At 35.8% G+C, this 23,216-nt stretch overlaps 1 protein-coding gene across 1 annotated transcript; it reads left to right on the top strand.

Moving 5' to 3' along the window:
- Positions 1 to 21,032: 21,032 nt before the first annotated feature.
- LOC138912112 (uncharacterized) lies at positions 21,033 to 21,770 on the top strand. Its single transcript, XM_070211968.1, has one exon. The coding sequence runs from the start codon at positions 21,033 to 21,035 to the stop codon at positions 21,768 to 21,770; it is 738 nt and encodes a 245-aa protein (XP_070068069.1).
- The last annotated feature ends 1,446 nt before the right edge of the window (positions 21,771 to 23,216 follow it).

Genomic DNA, 23,216 nt, shown 5'->3' with positions numbered 1-23,216 from the left:
ATTACATGAGTTTGCAATTTCGGTTCCACCGGGCTATAAAATGACTGTGACACCACACAATCTCATATATTTACCTATTAACTGCAGAGAAATAAGTACTCTCTCAATACATATCGTTGATCAGAACGGAGATTTATTGAACTTGCGTGGTGAAAACGTATCAATTCGCATACATATTCGCGCAATAGAATGATAATTTACAATAAAAGCAACGGTATACTTCATCAACCGCGCACTAGCAGTTGTAAAGCTAAAGGAACAGGATTAAATCGAAAGGGTCTTACATTAAAAAACAAATTGTTTTTAAAATCACTGGGCTTCAAAATTCAAATCTGATAATAATAATAATAAGAAGCATTTAAAATGAATGAAATTTTAAATGTTCGTGAGAGACCGTTTTCAGATGAAAGTATTTCGAAAAAGGAATATCACTATGGACGGCAGTCCATGTAGTGACGAAGCGCACCAGGAGAGTGTGCGAAGGCGACTACTATTATATAGCCGCAAAATTGAAAATCTGCTGTGATAGTCCGATCGTAATGAGTAATACACCAATCAAAAGGTATTGCAAAAACTTAAAGGATTGCAAGAAAATTAAGAAGATTAAGAAAATCAATTGGCTTGGGAGAGAGAGCAGTGAAAATGAAAAAGTGCAAATTACGAAATTTGGAGCTGTTGGGGCCGGTGGGGATAAATGCCCCCTCGCAACGTTTTTTTGTGTTCCTATTGAAATCACCCGTCGAATGAGGGGTCATATGATAAAATCCGACGCTCCGTTCAAAAGTTATAGCCAAAATAAGATTTTCTACGTCTTCCCAAAATGAAAATTTAATTCTGTTTGTCAGTTTGTCAGCTTGTCAGTCTGTCAGTTTGTCCAAAACATGTTTTTTAAGTTTTGAAAATTTGATATGACGTTCATCACATCGATATAAAAAACTTTTGTTCTACCACTTTTGGAAAAACTCGCTAGTTTAGCGGGAAAACAGCTATAAATAGCTAAAATTCGGAAAGCCGTAACTTCTATACTACTAAAGCTACAGACTTGTGCTGCATCTCGTTTGAAAGGTATTTTAAAATGCTATAAACGCCTTCTATATGCAATCAAATAAAAACACCTCTTAACGAGGTAAAAAACTAGTGACGATCGCACCTTCAACGTACAAAAGTTCTGATATCAACTTTTGTGACGAAAAATGGTTTTAGATGCGACTAAATAAGTACGCTACCTAAAATTTAAAACTTTTGTACGTTGAAGGTGCGATCACCACTAGTTTTTTACCTCGTTAAGAGGTGTTTTTATTTGATATAATAAATATTTGTCGAATATATTTTCTGTTAAAATATTATTGCTTTTATCGGGATAAGGAATAATTTCAAAAACGGGCGATTTAACTATCTCTGAAGGAATATGGGATATGATCAAAATTTCATTTGTGTATGTTTTAAGCCAAGTGGAAGTGGAAATACAAGATATCCATTTTGGCCCTTAGGGCCGGTTTCTCGAGTGCCGGCTAACATTTCTCGAACAGATAAAGTCCCTGCTAAGGCATTTTGGCTTTCTCGAGCATAAATGTGATTGCTAACTTTGACAGGGACTCGGAGTCCCTGTTAAGGGTTTTCGACTCGATAGAATGACAGCTGATTTCCCAAAGCCAAAAAAGAAAAAGAAACGAAATCACATCTGACTTTTCTCTTGAAATATACCCAAACAGCTGATGAAATAATCGAAGCACGCCATTTTTTGCGCTTTACACCACAATTCTGTGCGTTAACAGCACTCTGTAATTGTTTCTCGTTCAGATAAATTAAAGCAGTCGATTTGCTTTTACGAACAGTTTATCTGGTCTTTAAGTTTTTCGGACAGATAGCTATCAGGGACTTTGACAGGGACTCGAGAAACTGGCCCTTAATGGGATTTATTTCAATGCTCTGTCCGATTGTTAGTTGAATTATAGTTGTTAGTATCATGGAGAAGGTCATTGTTTTCATTAAGTTGTTGTTGTTGGCTCCGTTCATTTTCATCTGTTTGCCTGGAATTATCATTGTATTTACTTCTATTAATTTTCTTCTTCTTTTTAAATTTCGATTTATAATGAATAATCTTTCTTCCTTTATTTGTTTCCTCAAAATGTTTTTCGTCAACTTTTCTTAAGGTGCCTGTCTTCTTAAATGGATTTGTAGTTTTGGACTTTACCAAAGGAGCTTGTCTATAATTTCCCTGCAGGAAAAATGCGAACTAGTCTGAAAAACAACTAGTAATACAACTAAAATAAAGCAACCGGAATTTGTCTGAATGCCTTTGGACTACACAGGGTCTAGAAAATTTGTGCTAGTCGAAAAAATGATTAATACAAAACTAGTAAAAAAGAAACTTGTCTCGGACTAGTACCTTTCTGACAAAAAAAACCTTAAAAATATTTAACTGGTAGAACAAATACATGTTAGGGTCTAGTTAAAAGGCAACTGGAATTTAGCTAGTTGCAAATGAAACACATATGATCCAAAAATATAGCCTAGAGTGTAAATGTCTTGGGAAATTTAACACTAAACAAATCAAACACTCGAGGTCCTCGGTTCAACCCCCAGTCTCCGTACATTTTTTTTTGTTTTTTGTTTGCTAGGTGATGCTTTAGTTTTGTTTAAAACTTTGTTTAATCTGTCCGAGGCAATATATATGTAAAAAATCGCTGTTTTTGAATTATGTCACACTAAAATTCATAAACCTTGTTAGGGCAATACAAAATGTGATGCGTATATGGCTCAATCAGTTAGTGTGTCTACAAATCCAAAGGTCCCGGGTTCAAGTCCTCGAGAGGGCGACTTGCGTCAAAAAAAGTAAGTTTGTTTTAATTCCATTTAATTATCATTTACTGTATTTGATTATATAATAATTATCAGAAATTCTCTAAGGACCGCGACTATTGATTGGATACTAAATTAGGAGAGCATCAAGTTTGGCATCGTCAAGTACTAGTGAAATTCAATCACTTGTTGGTTTCGAGATTAATTTTTAGTTTTTTCGTGAAACTATTTTTTTCAGTGTATAAAAAAATAAAAAATAAAACTCAAAAATAATGATTATTCGTGATTTTTATTTTTTTCGCTCAAAATAAAACTCACCAAGCAACAACTTTTAATCCTTTAAGGATATTGCCAATATTGTCCTATGTCCTTATAAAGGGACCCTAGAGCAACAATTGACAACAACAACAACAACAACAACAAAACGTATTTTACCTGTGTTTGTTGCAATTATTTAATATAAGGTCAACTGTTACATACAGAGCAGCAGCAGAAGATATACACAATTACTATTAACTTGCCAAATGAATAAAACAACAAGATACATGCAAATTTCGTAAATTGGTTTTCTATTATTTTAATTGTTAAATACTATTCAATGACCCAAAAAATAAAACAACAAAATACATGAAAAATTCAGAAAATAGTGAAATACTATTTTTCTGTGTTAATTTTACATAGTTTTTTTTTTGTGTGTACTATAAATAGATCTAAGCGCGTGCGTTTCCGCTGTCTTCTTTTGTTTTCTCTTCTCGTGCGCTTTCGGCCTAAGATAAGCTTTATCACATTGATCATTGTTTTAGTAATTGTGTATATCTTCTGCTGCTGCTCTGTACACAAAAAAAAAAAAAACTATGTAAAATCAACTATTTAATAGTGAAAACTGCCCCAACAAACACAGGTAAAATACGTTTTGTTGTTGTTGTTGTTGTCAATTGTTGCTCTAGGGTCCCTTTATAAGGACATAGGACAATATTGGCAATATCCTTAAAGGATTAAAAGTTGTTGCTTGGTGAGTTTTATTTTGAGCGAAAAAAATAAAAATCACAAATAATCATTATTTTTGAGTTTTATTTTGTTTGCTCAAAAATAATGATTGTTTGTGATTTTTATTTTTTTTGCTCAAAAATAATGATTATTTGTGATTTTTATTTTTTTTGCTCAAAAATAATGTGTAACAATAGAAGAATAAATATAACAATTAAAAATTTAAAATCATCAAGGATATTCATAGTGTAGCCTTAAAGGATAAAAACGTGCTAGTCATGCTTGTTCTATGTTGATTGGAAGTGTATGATTTATTCATTTAAAAATAGTGAAAATAATCATTATTTACGGTCCCTGGTTCCTGCATACATAAATATGTTGGCTGGAACTTGATTTGTAGCATTATGTTTTGTTTTATGATTATCACTATGGACGGCAGTCCATGTAGTGACGAAGCGCACCAGGAGAGTGTGCGAAGGCGACTACTATTATATAGCCGCAAAATTGAAAATCTGCTGTGATAGTCCAATCGTAATGAGTAATACACCAATCGAAAGGTATTGCAAAAACTTAAAGGATTGCAAGAAAATTAAGAAGATTAAGAAAATCAATTGGCTTGGGAGAGAGAGCAGTGAAAGTGAAAAAGTGCAAATTACGAAATTTGGAGCTGTTGGGGCCGGTGGGGATAAATGCCCCCTCGCAACGTTTTTTTTTGTGTTCCTATTGATCACCCGTCGAATGAGGGGTCATATGATAAAATCCGACGCTCCGTTCAAAAGTTATAGCCAAAATAAGATTTTCTACGTCTTCCCAAAATGAAAATTTAATTCTGTTTGTCAGTTTGTCAGCTTGTCAGTCTGTCAGTTTGTCCAAAACATGTTTTTTAAGTTTTGAAAATTTGATATGACGTTCATCACATCGATATAAAAAACTTTTGTTCTACCACTTTTGGAAAAACTCGCTAGTTTAGCGGGAAAACAGCTATAAATAGCTAAAATTCGGAAAGCCGTAACTTCTATACTACTAAAGCTACAGACTTGTGCTGCATCTCGTTTGAAAGGTATTTTAAAATGCTATAAACGCCTTCTATATGCAATCAAATAAAAACACCTCTTAACGAGGTAAAAAACTAGTGACGATCGCACCTTCAACGTACAAAAGTTCTGATATCAACTTTTGTGACGAAAAATGGTTTTAGATGCGACTAAATAAGTACGCTACCTAAAATTTAAAACTTTTGTACGTTGAAGGTGCGATCACCACTAGTTTTTTACCTCGTTAAGAGGTGTTTTTATTTGATATAATAAATATTTGTCGAATATATTTTCTGTTAAAATATTATTGCTTTTATCGGGATAAGGAATAATTTCAAAAACGGGCGATTTAACTATCTCTGAAGGAATATGGGATATGATCAAAATTTCATTTGTTTCTCGAGCATAAATGTGATTGCTAACTTTGACAGGGACTCGGAGTCCCTGTTAAGGGTTTTCGACTCGATAGAATGACAGCTGATTTCCCAAAGCCAAAAAAGAAAAAGAAACGAAATCACATCTGACTTTTCTCTTGAAATATACCCAAACAGCTGATGAAATAATCGAAGCACGCCATTTTTTGCGCTTTACACCACAATTCTGTGCGTTAACAGCACTCTGTAATTGTTTCTCGTTCAGATAAATTAAAGCAGTCGATTTGCTTTTACGAACAGTTTATCTGGTCTTTAAGTTTTTCGGACAGATAGCTATCAGGGACTTTGACAGGGACTCGAGAAACTGGCCCTTAATGGGATTTATTTCAATGCTCTGTCCGATTGTTAGTTGAATTATAGTTGTTAGTATCATGGAGAAGGTCATTGTTTTCATTAAGTTGTTGTTGTTGGCTCCGTTCATTTTCATCTGTTTGCCTGGAATTATCATTGTATTTACTTCTATTAATTTTCTTCTTCTTTTTAAATTTCGATTTATAATGAATAATCTTTCTTCCTTTATTTGTTTCCTCAAAATGTTTTTCGTCAACTTTTCTTAAGGTGCCTGTCTTCTTAAATGGATTTGTAGTTTTGGACTTTACCAAAGGAGCTTGTCTATAATTTCCCTGCAGGAAAAATGCGAACTAGTCTGAAAAACAACTAGTAATACAACTAAAATAAAGCAACCGGAATTTGTCTGAATGCCTTTGGACTACACAGGGTCTAGAAAATTTGTGCTAGTCGAAAAAATGATTAATACAAAACTAGTAAAAAAGAAACTTGTCTCGGACTAGTACCTTTCTGACAAAAAAAACCTTAAAAATATTTAACTGGTAGAACAAATACATGTTAGGGTCTAGTTAAAAGGCAACTGGAATTTAGCTAGTTGCAAATGAAACACATATGATCCAAAAATATAGCCTAGAGTGTAAATGTCTTGGGAAATTTAACACTAAACAAATCAAACACTCGAGGTCCTCGGTTCAACCCCCAGTCTCCGTACATTTTTTTTTGTTTTTTGTTTGCTAGGTGATGCTTTAGTTTTATTTAAAACTTTGTTTAATCTGTCCGAGGCAATATATATGTAAAAAATCGCTGTTTTTGAATTATGTCACACTAAAATTCATAAACCTTGTTAGGGCAATACAAAATGTGATGCGTATATGGCTCAATCAGTTAGTGTGTCTACAAATCCAAAGGTCCCGGGTTCAAGTCCTCGAGAGGGCGACTTGCGTCAAAAAAAGTAAGTTTGTTTTAATTCCATTTAATTATCATTTACTGTATTTGATTATATAATAATTATCAGAAATTCTCTAAGGACCGCGACTATTGATTGGATACTAAATTAGGAGAGCATCAAGTTTGGCATCGTCAAGTACTAGTGAAATTCAATCACTTGTTGGTTTCGAGATTAATTTTTAGTTTTTTCGTGAAACTATTTTTTTCAGTGTATAAAAAAATAAAAAATAAAACTCAAAAATAATGATTATTCGTGATTTTTATTTTTTTCGCTCAAAATAAAACTCACCAAGCAACAACTTTTAATCCTTTAAGGATATTGCCAATATTGTCCTATGTCCTTATAAAGGGACCCTAGAGCAACAATTGACAACAACAACAACAACAACAACAAAACGTATTTTACCTGTGTTTGTTGCAATTATTTAATATAAGGTCAACTGTTACATACAGAGCAGCAGCAGAAGATATACACAATTACTATTAACTTGCCAAATGAATAAAACAACAAGATACATGCAAATTTCGTAAATTGGTTTTCTATTATTTTAATTGTTAAATACTATTCAATGACCCAAAAAATAAAACAACAAAATACATGAAAAATTCAGAAAATAGTGAAATACTATTTTTCTGTGTTAATTTTACATAGTTTTTTTTTGTGTGTACTATAAATAGATCTAAGCGCGTGCGTTTCCGCTGTCTTCTTTTGTTTTCTCTTCTCGTGCGCTTTCGGCCTAAGATAAGCTTTATCACATTGATCATTGTTTTAGTAATTGTGTATATCTTCTGCTGCTGCTCTGTACACACAAAAAAAAAAACTATGTAAAATCAACTATTTAATAGTGAAAACTGCCCCAACAAACACAGGTAAAATACGTTTTGTTGTTGTTGTTGTTGTCAATTGTTGCTCTAGGGTCCCTTTATAAGGACATAGGACAATATTGGCAATATCCTTAAAGGATTAAAAGTTGTTGCTTGGTGAGTTTTATTTTGAGCGAAAAAAATAAAAATCACAAATAATCATTATTTTTGAGTTTTATTTTGTTTGCTCAAAAATAATGATTGTTTGTGATTTTTATTTTTTTTGCTCAAAAATAATGATTATTTGTGATTTTTATTTTTTTTGCTCAAAAATAATGTGTAACAATAGAAGAATAAATATAACAATTAAAAATTTAAAATCATCAAGGATATTCATAGTGTAGCCTTAAAGGATAAAAACGTGCTAGTCATGCTTGTTCTATGTTGATTGGAAGTGTATGATTTATTCATTTAAAAATAGTGAAAATAATCATTATTTACGGTCCCTGGTTCCTGCATACATAAATATGTTGGCTGGAACTTGATTTGTAGCATTATGTTTTGTTTTATGATTATCACTATGGACGGCAGTCCATGTAGTGACGAAGCGCACCAGGAGAGTGTGCGAAGGCGACTACTATTATATAGCCGCAAAATTGAAAATCTGCTGTGATAGTCCGATCGTAATGAGTAATACACCAATCGAAAGGTATTGCAAAAACTTAAAGGATTGCAAGAAAATTAAGAAGATTAAGAAAATCAATTGGCTTGGGAGAGAGAGCAGTTAAAGTGAAAAAGTGCAAATTACGAAATTTGGAGCTGTTGGGGCCGGTGGGGATAAATGCCCCCTCGCAACGTTTTTTTTTGTGTTCCTATTGATCACCCGTCGAATGAGGGGTCATATGATAAAATCCGACGCTCCGTTCAAAAGTTATAGCCAAAATAAGATTTTCTACGTCTTCCCAAAATGAAAATTTAATTCTGTTTGTCAGTTTGTCAGCTTGTCAGTCTGTCAGTTTGTCCAAAACATGTTTTTTAAGTTTTGAAAATTTGATATGACGTTCATCACATCGATATAAAAAACTTTTGTTCTACCACTTTTGGAAAAACTCGCTAGTTTAGCGGGAACACAGCTATAAATAGCTAAAATTCGGAAAGCCGTAACTTCTATACTACTAAGGCTACAGACTTGTGCTGCATCTCGTTTGAAAGGTATTTTAAAATGCTATAAACGCCTTCTATATGCAATCAAATAAAAACACCTCTTAACGAGGTAAAAAACTAGTGACGATCGCACCTTCAACGTACAAAAGTTCTGATATCAACTTTTGTGACGAAAAATGATTATAGATGCGACTAAATAAGTACGCTACCTAAAATTTACTCGTTCGACAAAAATTTTTTAAAACTTTTTTTAAGCTTTTTTTATTTTTCTCAAAAACGGCTCTAACGATTTTCTTGAAAACTTTAAACTGTATAGCCCTTGAGATTCCTTAAATTTTGGTATATAACACATTACTGTAAAAAGTCACGTTTAAGTTATTTTTATACGAAAATTGCCACTTTTGAAAGCTCGAACTACTAATGTTCCCTGAGTATTGAATTTTGTGTGAGGGTATCCGAACTGTATTTTACATGGAATCAGTAAATTTGCACTTAAGAGTTCCATATAGGAATCTTTTGTTCTACGACTTTTGGAAAAAGCCGCTACTGTAGCGGGAAAAAGTTAAAAATAGCTACATTTCGTTAGTTTGTAAGTTCTACACTACTAAAGGTACAGACATGTACTATACCTCGTTTAAAAGGTATTTTGAAATACTTCAACGCCTTTTTAACTTAATTCGTTAAAATACAATAGTTTAAAAATTATGATTTATGACCAATTTAAATTTTAATGTTTATATTAGCACCTATGAGAGCAAAAGTAAACAAACAAAAACTTCTGATATCAAATACAACAGAAAACTTTCGTGTAGATATTAAATGTTTGCTAAAGCGGGCCGAACGAGTAAATTTTAGGTAGCGTACTTATTTAGTCGCTTCTAAAATCATTTTTCGTCACAAAAGTTGATATCAGAACTTTTGTACGTTGAAGGTGCGATCGTCACTAGTTTTTTACCTCGTTTAGAGGTGTTTTTATTTGATCATACATACTCCTCATATCATCAATCATTTAAAGCAAATGATGAAATACGTATTTGTATTCAAAATCAGGACTTGTATGTACTCCCTCACGAAAGCTATCTTAATTTTCAAGGAGTTGTTAAGAGAGTAGCAGTCGATGGTACAAGCACCACTGATAATATCGATGTTACGTTTCGCAATAATTGTATGGCAAATTTTATTGATGAAATTAGATATGAAATAAATGGTTACGAAATTGATAGAACACGGTTTGTTGGCATGAGCAGCACACTTAAAAATTATCTATCGGAAAGTCATCAGGATAGTCGCAAACTTTTAAATGCTGGATGGAGTGGTGGAAATGATATTATTACAAAAGGTAATTTTAATTTCTCGCTACCCTTAAAAAATGTAATGGGGTTTGCTAAGGATTATAGAAAAGTTTTACTGAATTGTAAGCATGAACTTGTACTTTTGCTGACAAAAAATCTGGATGATGTATATGTTAAAAACAAAGCAAACCATACATATGTTTTGGAAATGACTAATATTAGCTGGAAAATCCCTCATGTAACACCCAGTGATGCTGCAAAAATTAAAATGTACGATATAATAAAGAGTGGCGTAAATTTACCGATAGCTTTCCGTATTTGGGATACATACATTAACTTAAAACTGATACAGGGCAATCAACACGTCTGGAACTTAAAGATAGGAAGTAATAGAGAACGACCGAGATTTGCCATTATAGCCTTTATGTTGAATGGAGAACTAATTACAAATAATTTATCCAACCTGAAAGTCCACTTGAATTCAGAAACGTATCCATATGATGACTTAAATGTAAACTTTGAAAATGATAAATATGCTCACCTTTATGATATGTATGCAATGTTTCAAAAGAGTTATTACAACCGCCCAGCAGAACCATTTTTATCACCGGCAGAACTTAAAAGTAAACCTATTATTGTAGTTGACCTTTCATATCAAAATGACACAGTTAAATCGGGACCTATCGACGTGAGAATTTCAATCGATTTGAAAAAAGCAAACAATGAAAACACTCAAGCATATTGTCTCCTTATTCACGATCGTTTAGTTGAGTATAGTCCTTTAAGTGGGTTAGTTCAAAGAATTGTCTAACAATATATCAATCACATAAAATGGAGAAAGATCTAGTTGCAATTGATGTACAAGTATTTTTTGATAACAACGACAAGTTCATTCTAAAGGAAATTGGAGTTGTGTTTAGCAAAGAAAATAAGTTTAACAATAATTTCGTTATACAACCTCCATTTGATTTCACTCGTCTTAATAACAAGTCCTGAAAAACTGCTCTCTGGTTTACCAAAAACCATCATACAATTTTTTGGAACGATGGAATAAACAACTTTAAGCAAACAAGAAAATATATTAAACAAATCACTTCGGGAAAGGTGGTTTTATGCAAGGGAATTGAAAAGAAACGTTTTCTAGAAATCTTTCTCAGATCACCGCACATAAGAGATGTTGAGGAATTGGGTTGCCCACCATTAAACACCGTAAACATAAACCAATTCCCATTTTGCTCAATACATATTAAAAGCGGTATTTGCGCTCTGAATAATGCGCACAATATTTTAAATTTTTGCAATGGAACTATGGTCTAACACATACATATACAATGGATAACAGACAAAGTGGATTAATAAACCGAATTAATAATTTCACATCCCAATTTGGTGAGGAAATTTTTAAAGAAGATTTAAAATATGTCATTGATACGAGGAATATGTTCATGGATAAAGGAGAAGACGATCTTAACAAAACGGTATATGGTAATCATTTTACGTTTTGTAATAATGGATTTGGCGAAGATACGTGTGCCTGCTTTTTCTATAAAAATCATCGAGACGGAGCCTTAAAACTAATGTCATCATATTTAGTGTATAAGAAAAGCCTGTTACAAATTTCCAAATAAACATGAGCTAAATTCATGACCTAAATTCAAATTTGTATCATCTTTTGTTTGAGGGATGGGTGATTTTTTCAGCTATTTCTTTCAGGTCAAAAAGTTAAAAAAATAAAAAAAATATACTTGAATTTAAAATTTACATATTCTTTTTGTTATTGGGGTGTGAGTTTGTTTCTCAGTGGCAAGCAAAGGGATCCCCTTTCAAGGGTGCTTGCTTTCAGCTGTTTCTTTGGGAGTTTGTTTCTCAGTGGCAAGCAAAGGGATCCCTTTTCAAGGGTGCTTGCTTTCAGATGTTTCTTTTGGACGTGACAACAGCCCGTGACATTCTATCACGTACCCGTGTGAGCACCACACTTTCTTAATCTAAGCAAAGGAAACCCGGCACACCCCAGTAATTTTTCCCCCATTAACTAGGATAACCCAAATATATCGCTATGATCACCTGACACACCCAGTAATTCTCCCCGTTTAACTAGGATAACCCAGATAAGCAAAGGACACACGCCACACCCCAGTAATGTCTCCCCCATTAACTAGGATAAGCCGAATATATCGCTATGATCACCTGCTACACCCCAGTAACTTCTCACCCGCTTAACTAGATTCCCTCCCCTCGTTTCACCCCATTTTTCTAACTTCTCCCACGTTCGATCCCGTCAACCTACTCGTCAACCACTTAAGCAGAATGCCTTCCTAGATACAAAAGCTGGATATAACTATTGTGGACCCTAATTTACGATCACCCGTCTCACCCCAGTAACTTCTTCCCGCTTAATAAGAGTCCCGATTTCTTAAACGAAATTCGGGGGGAGCGAATTCCTGAATACAATTCCTAGATATAAGCAACTTATCACCCTAATTAACGATCACCCGTCACACCCCAGTATCTCCCCCGATTAATTACAGTCCCGATTTCTGGACCGAATTTCAGGATTCCTGATTCCTGAATACAAATCCTAGATACAAAAGCTGGATATAACTATTGTGGACCCTAATTAACGATCACTCGTCACGCCCCAGTAATATCTCCCCCGATTAATTAGAGTCCCGATTTCTGGACCGAATTTCGGGATTCCTGATTCCTGAATAGAAATCCTAGATACAAAAGCTGGATATAACTATTGTGGACCCTAATTAACGATCACTCGTCACGCATCCATTAACTTTAATTACCCCCCACACCTGTCACATTGTCCTGATTTATTACCCTAATTAGCATAATTAATTACCTCCCCCTCCACTTTTGTATCCAGCCTTTGTATCCAGAACCCCCATTTATACACTACTCAACTCTCCCGCAAGTCTCCGCTGCTCTCTGGAGCCCTTAAGCTAAGTTAGGCTTAGGGAGTTCCTATTTTCAAGTGCACTAATAAACAGCCGCACGTCGCGCAAAACCCCGAAGTTTTTCCACCGTGTTTTTCGTTAACATTCTACGCGGATTTCCACCGCTTTTGCTGGGACGTCATCATTTCTTCAATCAAGCCACTCCCGCCCCAACAGGCGTCGAGTTTCAAAGACATGGGTAATGGTTGACAGGAATGTCGTGATGTATTGAGAGTAAATTTCAGCGATAATAAAAAAGGTTAGTCCAATTATATAGGCCACATTGTGTCGGCAAACATCGGTTTTTTTATTCTTAGCTATACCGCGGAACCTGTAGCTAATGGGACATAAGTTTGTATGGGACTTTTACTCAGGAGCACCCAATTATCATTGGAAATAATGCGTGGAAATTTTTGGCTATGTACCTGTGTATTCTCAGGTGTAGCCCTGTCAATCTTTCTATGGTATTTAGAAGGCCTAAATCTTTCGGTGTTGTGTGTGAGCCTTGGGCCTTGGGTATAAAAACTACTTTGGACGTTAGCCAAGAATCGGAAATTTTTTTGAGATAGCCCAGATTCGAGGATGACTTTGAGAGTACCTTTCGTAATCTTGCAGCTTCCGAAGAGGATTCAATTCTCGAGGAGAATTTTTTCCAATCCTAGTTTCCTAGCTTTTTGCCTGCCTAATGAGCTTTTTGAATTGAGCTAGACTGACAAGATTTGTTCACAACTTAGTCTTTTTTCTCTGTTGGTTTCCACCAGGGTGGCTTCCATTTGCCACTCGGCTTGCTGATTGGACAGGATGCTTTGTATGCATTTTTTGTCTCATGGTAGATTCGCAATTAGATTGAAAATTTTGAAAGTTATGCCGGTCCATAAAGGAGGTTGTAAATCTGATATTTCTAATTATAGGCCGATTGCTAAAATCAGCAACATTGCTAAATTGTTCGAAAGATCTATTTTTAAAAAAGTACAAAAAAGCTATAGCGATTAAACTTTCCCAAAAGTCTTCTTTCTATTGTAGGTGGTACATATGTCGGAACGATCCGGATCAGACCACAATATCTTATGGCTCCCATGGGAATAATCCATTTGATTTATGGCAATTTAAAAACCACATTTTAAATAGGCAATAATATATATGGAATTCCTGTTCATCCACTTATCACATCAATAACAACGCTCTTTTCTTGTTTTGAACGAAATAGTTGATCTGTGGGTATTATTTGATGACAAACATCTGAATTTCATATTACCAAAGGCATATGCTATGTTCGGCTTTGTTTAGCAAAACACTTTCTTATTGAAAGATCCATTCCAGATGGCCTGTATAATCTGAAACGGACAAACGTTCCAGGGTTGAATATGCTTCCCTTATGTGGAACCACTTAGGAAGTGTCTAGATCAATAGGATTGAGAGGTTGCAGAAAAAGCTTTTGAAATTAGCATTGCAGTCTTTGCATTTTACTAAACCCGCTCCGCCTTATGCTAGCCATTGTTCCCTGCTTTACACCTGTTCCTTTGAGGATCGCCGTGACATTAGGAAATATTGATTGTGATCGCCTGGTGGGAGGCATTAGTTTTAATGCTCTTGCCAGGGATCACCAAATATTTTTAAATTAGTTCGTAGTAATACCTATATATAACTATATCAATTGTAGCCAGATAAGGATTTATCCATTGGCAATAGACAAATAAATAAATTCATATTTATAAAATCAGTTGACGTTTTGGCTCCGCGGAGTTTAAACGTACTTTCGGCAACGTATTGCAAGTGATCGCAATACACAAGTCTTGTTTAAAAACAATGTTATTGTTATTATTTGATCAAAACAAAATCCAACACAATTACTGCACAGAACCCGTTAGAATAATATTAGACCACGGAGGGCTGCAACAAGCCTGAGGTGAAATGAACCGATCGCCGGACCTAAGCTACGAACCCAAACTTATTGTAATATCCAAATCCGAGGAGAACAGTTTTAAAAAAGTATACCCGCAGACTTAACTCAACAATTAAAGTAGTTTGTTCAAGCGACTTGCGAGCAGAGACCGTGACTTTAATGAGTTTTATGTTAAAAATCACATCTTAACAGTTATTATCGGATTCGTAAAGTAAAACTCAAAAAATAACCGTTATTTTTTGAGTTTTATAATAAAAGTTGACAAATAACAGTTATTCGTCGTACTCAAAAATAAAACTCAAACGTGATGTATGGCGATTTTGTGGGTAAAACAAATCAAAAAAAATATAGTTATACAAACTGCACGGCTGGCTTTTTTTTTAAAGATTTTTAGTAAGTTATATAAAACACGGTTAGCATGTTTTTTTTATTTATTTAATTTTTTTAAATGTCAAGGGAATAACTATTATACATAAAAATCAACAAATAAAAGTTATTTGTTGAGTTTTATTATAAAAATCAAATAAATAAAAATCATAACGAATTTGTAAACTACAATGGCTAAACAAAATAATGGTGTATTTAAAAAAATTTTAGGATTCTTCTAAGTGCATCATTTTTTTGGTAAGAAAAATTTACATTAACAGTTATTTTCGGTCCCTGGTTTGAAATACTACAAAAATACTAAAAAGTTGAATTTGATTTTATGGTGATGTCAGCATACAAGTATATTGAGGCTTAAAAATTCGCGTATAGATTTTGTTGATCTTCGTTTGGCCCAATACCCAATACGCCGAAGAACTCGCGGTTTAAACAAATTTTTTGTGAAACCAAAAAAGAATGACTAAAATATAAGTAATTAACTTTAATGTCCGTCCTCATCCACTTAACGCATAAAAAGTCGCGTATTTCTCATATAAAGTAAAAAGGGTGCCATTTTTATGTTAAAGAGTCATTTTTATTTTAGGCAAAGCCTCCCTTGCATTTTTTTCTCTCAAAAATCATCATGTTATACCAAACCAAATAAGTTAGCCTTTTCTTGTACGTTAATAAAGCGTGTTTCAAAACTATACGACACCATAAATTTCTTAAATAATTTATTTATTAAAAGTCGTATTAAGGTGATTGTGTTTATATTTAATCGTTATAACAAAACAAAGAATTTCATGTGATAACAATATAATATTTGCCTCTGAATTCTATTCAGTGCATTTCGTGCACCTCCAAAATCATTTTTTAAAGAACTGCCCGTTTCGAAAAAATCTTATTTATTCCAAAAATATTAGATTTTGGTCGATACTACGTCTTAAAATGAAGGAATTTGTTCTTCAAAACCTTAATTAACTTTTCACATTTAATGCTGGAACATTACAAAACGGGATGCCCTTTAGCTGAGTGACGGGTATTAGATAGCCGGGACATCAACCCGACTACACCGTTCTCTCTTGTTTTAACATTTATTTATTGTGCTTACAACTTTAAATATTAAGCATACTGCTGGTTAATGCTATGGCTTGTAACTGCCTTCGTATTTTTATTTTTCTAATAAAATTTACAGATAATATAATTATTATTACAATTGCTAAAATTAGGGATGCTTGTCCACTTAAATGGTGAAAATCTAATTCCCTCAATTCTAGCTTGTGAGTTTTTTTAAATATTGAATTTGCTTTGATAAACGATTGATTTCGTAATTGTTATTGATTGTAAGACAAAGCTAATGTTCCCTGATCTTCTAACTGAATACTGTGTTGAGCAACTAATATGACTTACTCTCTACAATCGATTTATACCTGCAGTTCGATGCCTTATTGGTTTTAGAGGTTTAATCTGTTATCTGTCTCCTTCAATTTATTTGATAGAGAAACATGTACGACGTACATGTACGTAGAAAAACATCAACGAATCTTGAGGCAAAGGGAGAGGGGCAATTGACCCGTTGACTCTCCGAAACAAGCAAAGGAATGTTCAATTTGAAGATCTTTTCGTTCAGAACAACGACCGCGATCAACCTACGAGTAACCCTACACCAGTAGCTGGCAATGTGCATCAGTCGGGCATTGACACCACCGATAGGGGAAATCATAGGTGGGAACACTTAAACAACCCAATCTATCACGGGGGCTCAGAAAAAGCTCTATACTGGTATAAAATATAAAAGACCGCAGCTGGATAGGGAAGGCAGGCAGGCGGACACCGCCGCCAATATCACCAAAACCGTGGAGAAGATCGGACATAAGGACGACATCTGGCAAGCGAACAATACTCCCATGTAAATTTCCGCAACACTCGCGATCCCCACGCTACTGAATTTGAAAAAGACGTTGCAGATATCCGCTTCGAGGCGTAGTGACCATTGCCACTTTGGAAAGAGTAGTGTCCGGTACCAAATGTGTTAAAACAGTGAAGCCCAAAACGAGTCAATGAAAATCAATGGCGAACTAGTGAAAATCAAGAGATCAGAATCATGATCCGTCAGCGCAAGTTTATTTCAGCCGAACGCCACGCCCCCTCTAACGCCCACAATCACCCACTAACGATTTTATAATGTGTCTGGCTCTCACACCTTTAACGATTTCCGAGAAGTATAAATGCAATTTTGTTGTGTATATTTATACCTATCGAATTGTAGAAGACATTTTTCAAATCGGACCATTCATTAAAAAGTTATACGCAAACAAAAAATCTTTTAAATATCCATCTCCCTCACACTCCCTTCCGCCAGTGACGGGATAGTCGGGACACCAACCCGACTATAGCGTTCTCTCTTGTTTTTTGTGAAGGTACATCTTTCTGACTAAGAAAAGTTCACTTACAATTTTTTGAATGGTACCAATTCTTTAAAGTGAAAAAACGTTTTTGACACTTTTTTAAATTCTAATTTGAGTTGTAATAAACTGATTTCCGCCATCAAAGACTCATTTTACAGGTAATAGAATACACAGCATTGAGATCCACTCATTAGTCATAAAACTAATTTCGATTTTTAGGCGTGTATTTTTAACGAAGCCATTAATGTTGAAGTTTACAAGTTATATCGTTCTACTTGCACATCTCTAAGCGATAGTTTCTCCTATTCCTTTATCTTCTTGTTTTCTCCCGCTCTATGATGCTTTGTACCTCTCACTCAATAAAATACGTTTGTCGTGTGCGCACGTAAATTCGGCGTTCTTTCTTGGTATTTGGTATCGGCTCGATTTCAGCATTAACATTGGTTATGGGCCCAGTCTCGCGAAACTAAGATGAGTGCGTATCAAATAGAAAAGTTAAGTGATCAGAATTACGATGTGTGGAGTATTCAGATGCGAAGTGTTCTGGTACACCAAGAACTTTGAGGCATCGTTAGTGGCAAGCTGAAGTTGACTAACGAGTCAACATCCGAGGAAGCTGCCAAATGGAACTTAATGGACGAAAAGGCATTGGCATGCATAATTCTTAATGTGAATGTGTCGCAGTTAAGTTATGTGAAAAATGCAACCTCAGCGCTAGCAGCATGGGCCAAGTTGCGCGAGGTGTATGTCTCAAGAGGACCACTTCGAAAAGTGTTGTTGTTTAAAAAACTGTTAAATTCGAAATACTCGGCAGATCAAAGCATGGTTCAATACTTGAACAATTTCGAGGAAATAATTGACAAATTGAACGAAGTGAACGTCGAAATACCCGAGGAGTTAAAAGTGATAATTCTAATGTCAAGTTTAAGTGCGGAGTATGAACATTTTGTTGTTGCTATGGAAACAAGAGATTCGCTACCGGTCTTTGAATCACTCAAGATCAAACTTTTGGCAGAGGCCGAAAGAATGAACGAGAAAAGTGAGAAGGATAGCAAGCAACACGCGTATTATGCTGGTTCGAGAAGCGAAAAACAAAACGCACATGCAAAGGAAAACGGTAAATTTAACGGAAAGTGTTTCGTGTGTGGCAAACGTGGCCACAAAGCAACGCAGTGTAGAGACAGAGGAAAAGACGGTAAAGGCAAATTTCAAAGCGAAGAGAGAAGCAATGAAAGATTATCGTTTTCGGTTTTTGCTGCTGTGAATCAGGAGAACATAACAAAACAGACTTGGTGCCTGGACAGTGGGGCAACTTCTCATATGTGCTGTGTGAAAAGTGCGTTTGTTTCGTTGGTCGAAGAAAAAGACAAAGTTATGTTAGCAGCGGACAAAATAATTGAATCGCCTGGCAAAGGAAACATCAAAATAAAAACCAGCGATTGTGAAATAACATTGCAAGACGTGTTGTATGTGCCAGATTTACAAATGAATTTCTTTTCCGTTAGCAAAGCAATGCAGTATGGGCATACCGTGTATTTTAAAGAAAATCGAGCGACAGTAACGGCAAAAGATGGAGCTGTTATATTAAGGGCGCAACTGCAAAACAATTTATTTTTGTTCAGTGACTTAAACGTGAACCGATTGTTCTCAGTGCAACAAAAGGCGGTCGTGTGGCATAATCGATATGGTCACCTTAATTATCGAAACCTTAAGGAACTGATAGTAAATCAACGTGTAAAAGGCATTGACGTTAATAACATTCCGGTTGAAATAAATTGCAACACCTGCAACAAATCCAAGATTTGTGTTTTGCCATTCCCTAAAAAAAGTCACGCGCGAGCAAATAACATTTTGGAACTAGTTCATTCGGACGTGTGCGGACCGATAAATGTGAAATCGATAAGTGGCGCAAAGTACTTTATAACCTTTATCGATGATTTTTCAAAGCGAGTGTTTGTTTACTTTATGCAAACCAAGGATCAGGCATTTGAAAAGTTCAAAATGTTCAAACAGCTAGTTGAAAATCAAACACAAAAGCGAATTAAAGCGATTCGCAGTGACAATGGCGGGGAGTATATAAACCACAAGTTCGACGAATATCTGCGTGAGTGTGGAATTAAGAGACAATTAACCGTGCCATACACCCCGCAACAAAACGGTGTGGCCGAAAGAGCGAATAGAACGCTTGTTGAGATGGCGCGCAGTATGATGCTGCACAAAAACATTGAGGAGCCATTGTGGGCAGAAGCTGTTGCAACTGCAAGCTACTTACGAAATAGATCTCCATCGCAGGCGCTCGACGGGATCAACCCTATGGAAAAGTGGAGCGGCAAGAAGCCTTCGGTCGCGCATCTACGGATTTTTGGTTCACCCGTATATGCACTGGATAAGATGCATCACCACAAGTTTCGTGCTAAGGGCAAGGAGTACACGTTCGTCGGCTACTCGCTCACCGCCAAGGCATATCGACTATTCGACAATGAGGCTCGACAAATCGTAGAAAAGCGGGACGTCAAATTTGTTGAAGGCGAAGAAGTATCGGGTAATCAACAGGCAAGCACTAACGATTTTACTTCATTTATCTTAGAGTTTCCACAAGCCGCAACAGATTCAGAAGAAGTCGGTGCAGCAGAGGGCGAAGTTGGAGAAGAAGCAGCTTCAGAAGAAGTCGGTGCAGCAGAGGGCGAAATAGCACAAGCAGCTCCAGAAGAAGTCAACGCGGAGAACTCAGTTCCAGAAGGCGAGCATCCAGATCCAGATGAGCAAAACTCTGATGGCGACGAGTTCGAGAGTTTTGAAGAAGATAATGCCAGTCCGCCAAGCAGCCCCGTTGATGGTGTACGTGCTCACCGTGGTCCAGGTAGGCCCAAGATTATACGCACTGGCCAGCGAGGTAGGCCAAGAAAAGAGTACAATATGGTCAACAATATTGTAAGCTATCATGACATTGAGACGCCCGACACAGTAAAACAGGCACTAACGGGCACGCATTCGTCTGAGTGGCAAAATTCTATGGAACGTGAATATGAGGCCCTTATCGAAAACAAGACTTGGTCTTTGGTAGATCTTCCTTCAGGTGCAAAAGCTATAGGATCCATGTGGGTGTTCCGAGTTAAGCGAGATGTTGAAGGAAATATCATAAGGTTTAAGAGCAGACTTGTAGCCAAGGGGTGCAGCCAGCAATATGGAATAAATTACTACGAAACCTTTTCACCCGTCATTCGATATGAGAATATAAGGCTTTTGTTGGCAGTAGCAGCAGAAAAGGAGCTATACCTTCATCAAATGGATGTTTCAAATGCATATTTGAACAGTAAATTGAACGAAATAGTATATATGAAGCAGCCAGAGAATTTCGTCAGCGATCAACATCCCAACCACGTGTTAAAGCTTAACAAAGCTATATATGGCCTCAAACAGTCTGGCAGGGCCTGGAATAGCACACTGGATGACACTTTAAAAGGATTGGGCTTTGAGGCTACTACAAGCGAGCCGTGTCTGTATTAGAAAATAAGTCAGAATTCGTACAATTTGATAGCCATATACGTCGATGACATCATATTAGCTTGTTCGCAAAAGAGTGATCTGGATAGTATCAAAAAGAAGTTGCACGAAAGTTTTAATATTCATGACAATGGTCCATTGCATCACTTTCTTGGAATGGAGATACAGCGACAGGGTGAGCGTGGTACAATTTCTGTGTGTCAGAAGCAGTACATTAAATCTCTACTTGAGAAGTACAACATGAATCAGTGCCGACCTGTTTCAACGCCGTTAAACCCTGGATTTCAAATTCGCTGCGATAGTGACAACTGTGCCGAAGTAGATACAACTGACTGTCAGTCACTTATCGGATCTATAATGTACCTGGCTATTTCAACGCGTCCTGACATCATGCACTCTATAAGCAAGTTAGCACAGCGAAACTCCAACCCACATGTCGAGCATGAGTCTGGCGCAAAACACATTTTGCGATATCTGTCGAAGACGATCGACTTAAAGCTACACTATCGCAAGACCGGTCAACGATTGCATGCGTTTGTCGATGCAGACTGGGCAAACGATAGTCTGGATAGAAAATCGTACTCTGGGTACTGTTTTTACCTGGGTGGATCAGCTTTCTCCTGGGAATCCAAAAAGCAAGGATTAGTCGCGCTCAGCAGCACCGAGACTGAATACATTGCTTTATCCACTGCATCCAGAGAAGCAATCTACTTGCGTCGTCTACTAAAAGAAATAGCATTTCATCCGAAAGCAGAGCCCATCGAGATAAACGGCGACAACTTAAGCGCACAGCAGATTGCATCGAATCCTGTGCATCACAAAAGGACCAAGCATGTCGACATCAAGTATCATCATATTCGCGAGTATCATCATATTACAGAAAGAAAAGCATAATAATTTTGTAAAGTCGCTTGGTTTAAATCAAAAATTGTAAGGAACAATCTAACTTGAGAAGAAGTGTTGAAGTTTACAAGTTATATCGTTCTACTTGCACATCTCTAAGCGATAGTTTCTCCTATTCCTTTATCTTCTTGTTTTCTCCCGCTCTATGATGCTTTGTACCTCTCACTCAATAAAATACGTTTGTCGTGTGCGCACGTAAATTCGGCGTTCTTTCTTGGTATTTGGTATCGGCTCGATTTCAGCATTAACAATTAATGCCAGCATTTTTGCATTTTTAGCTTTTTAAACTTTGACGAAGTGTAGCTTCTAAACTAATGAACTAAACTAAACTAATGGCTGCACATTTGTAATTGTTTTTAATTTTATCATACCCGGCATTAATTTTTAGGAAGGCAATTTTATATAAATTTATAGACGCAGTTATGTCTTTATTTAGAAATATGAGCGTTATTTTTAGTAGTTAGGCCTCTAAAATAATTTTGTATTGTTCATATTTGTTTATAGCACCGTATTAGTCGCAAAAGAATTGACAATTCAACAAAAAGAATCAAATCAATTTTAATTATTGATCCCATTTTACAGTATCTCTAATAAATGAGCAAAATTGAATTTATTAGATTCAATTTTGCTTCATTGCTCATCGGTCAAGGTAGTACCACATTGAGGCATTTTAAAATACCAAAAAAGTACCAAAAGTGCCCATCGCACAGTGGTAGAAATGACTGATTTAGCAGTAGTCGCTGCTAGTCGGTATCTGATGAGGAATCATTAGATAAGTCTTCCTTTACATCCTCATTTAAAAGGAGACTGATAACATTATTGCCTACTATTTCATTGCTTTTGTAAGGGGAAACTAAGCCTTTTGATAGCATGGTAATAAATGGATACGATGAAATAAACAATGCATTGGCCAAGTCTTCCATAGTGCTTTTTCGCGAATTTTTTCGAGTGTGATGTTAACGATGTTTACGCAAATATTTATTTCTGGCCTCGAGAGCTTCTTCTGACATCATACCTATCGGAAGGGCAAAATATTGTATTATTTCTGCACCATGCATTAAAATTTTATTGACAGATGTAGGCATGTAAAACCATGGATACAAGTCCACAAATATTATTGCGGTTTGATCAAAGCGCAAGCAAGCAAGTCGCGCGTCTGAGAAGCTCCGCCTTAAAACCGAATAAAACTTAAAACTCGGCTGAAAAAAAAACAAAAACTGCTAACTGCAGAAACATAAAAATCATTAAAATAATCTAAACTTATTTTTTGCCCGGAATAAATCGGTTTAAACTATTAAATCACTTAAAAAAAAAGGCGACAATCAGAAGTGCAACAACAAATATCCAAATTGAACTGTTACACTGCAACGAACACTCAAACTAGCCACAAAAACAGTGCCAAGCATAACACAAAGCATAGAGACAAAAAACACTCAA

The sequence above is a fragment of the Drosophila takahashii genome, chromosome 2R, assembly GCF_030179915.1.
Source record: "Drosophila takahashii strain IR98-3 E-12201 chromosome 2R, DtakHiC1v2, whole genome shotgun sequence".
Taxonomy (NCBI): Eukaryota; Metazoa; Arthropoda; class Insecta; order Diptera; family Drosophilidae; genus Drosophila; species Drosophila takahashii.
The sequence above is the reverse complement of the archived record's forward strand: the minus strand, read 5'-3'. Positions and strand labels throughout refer to the sequence as shown.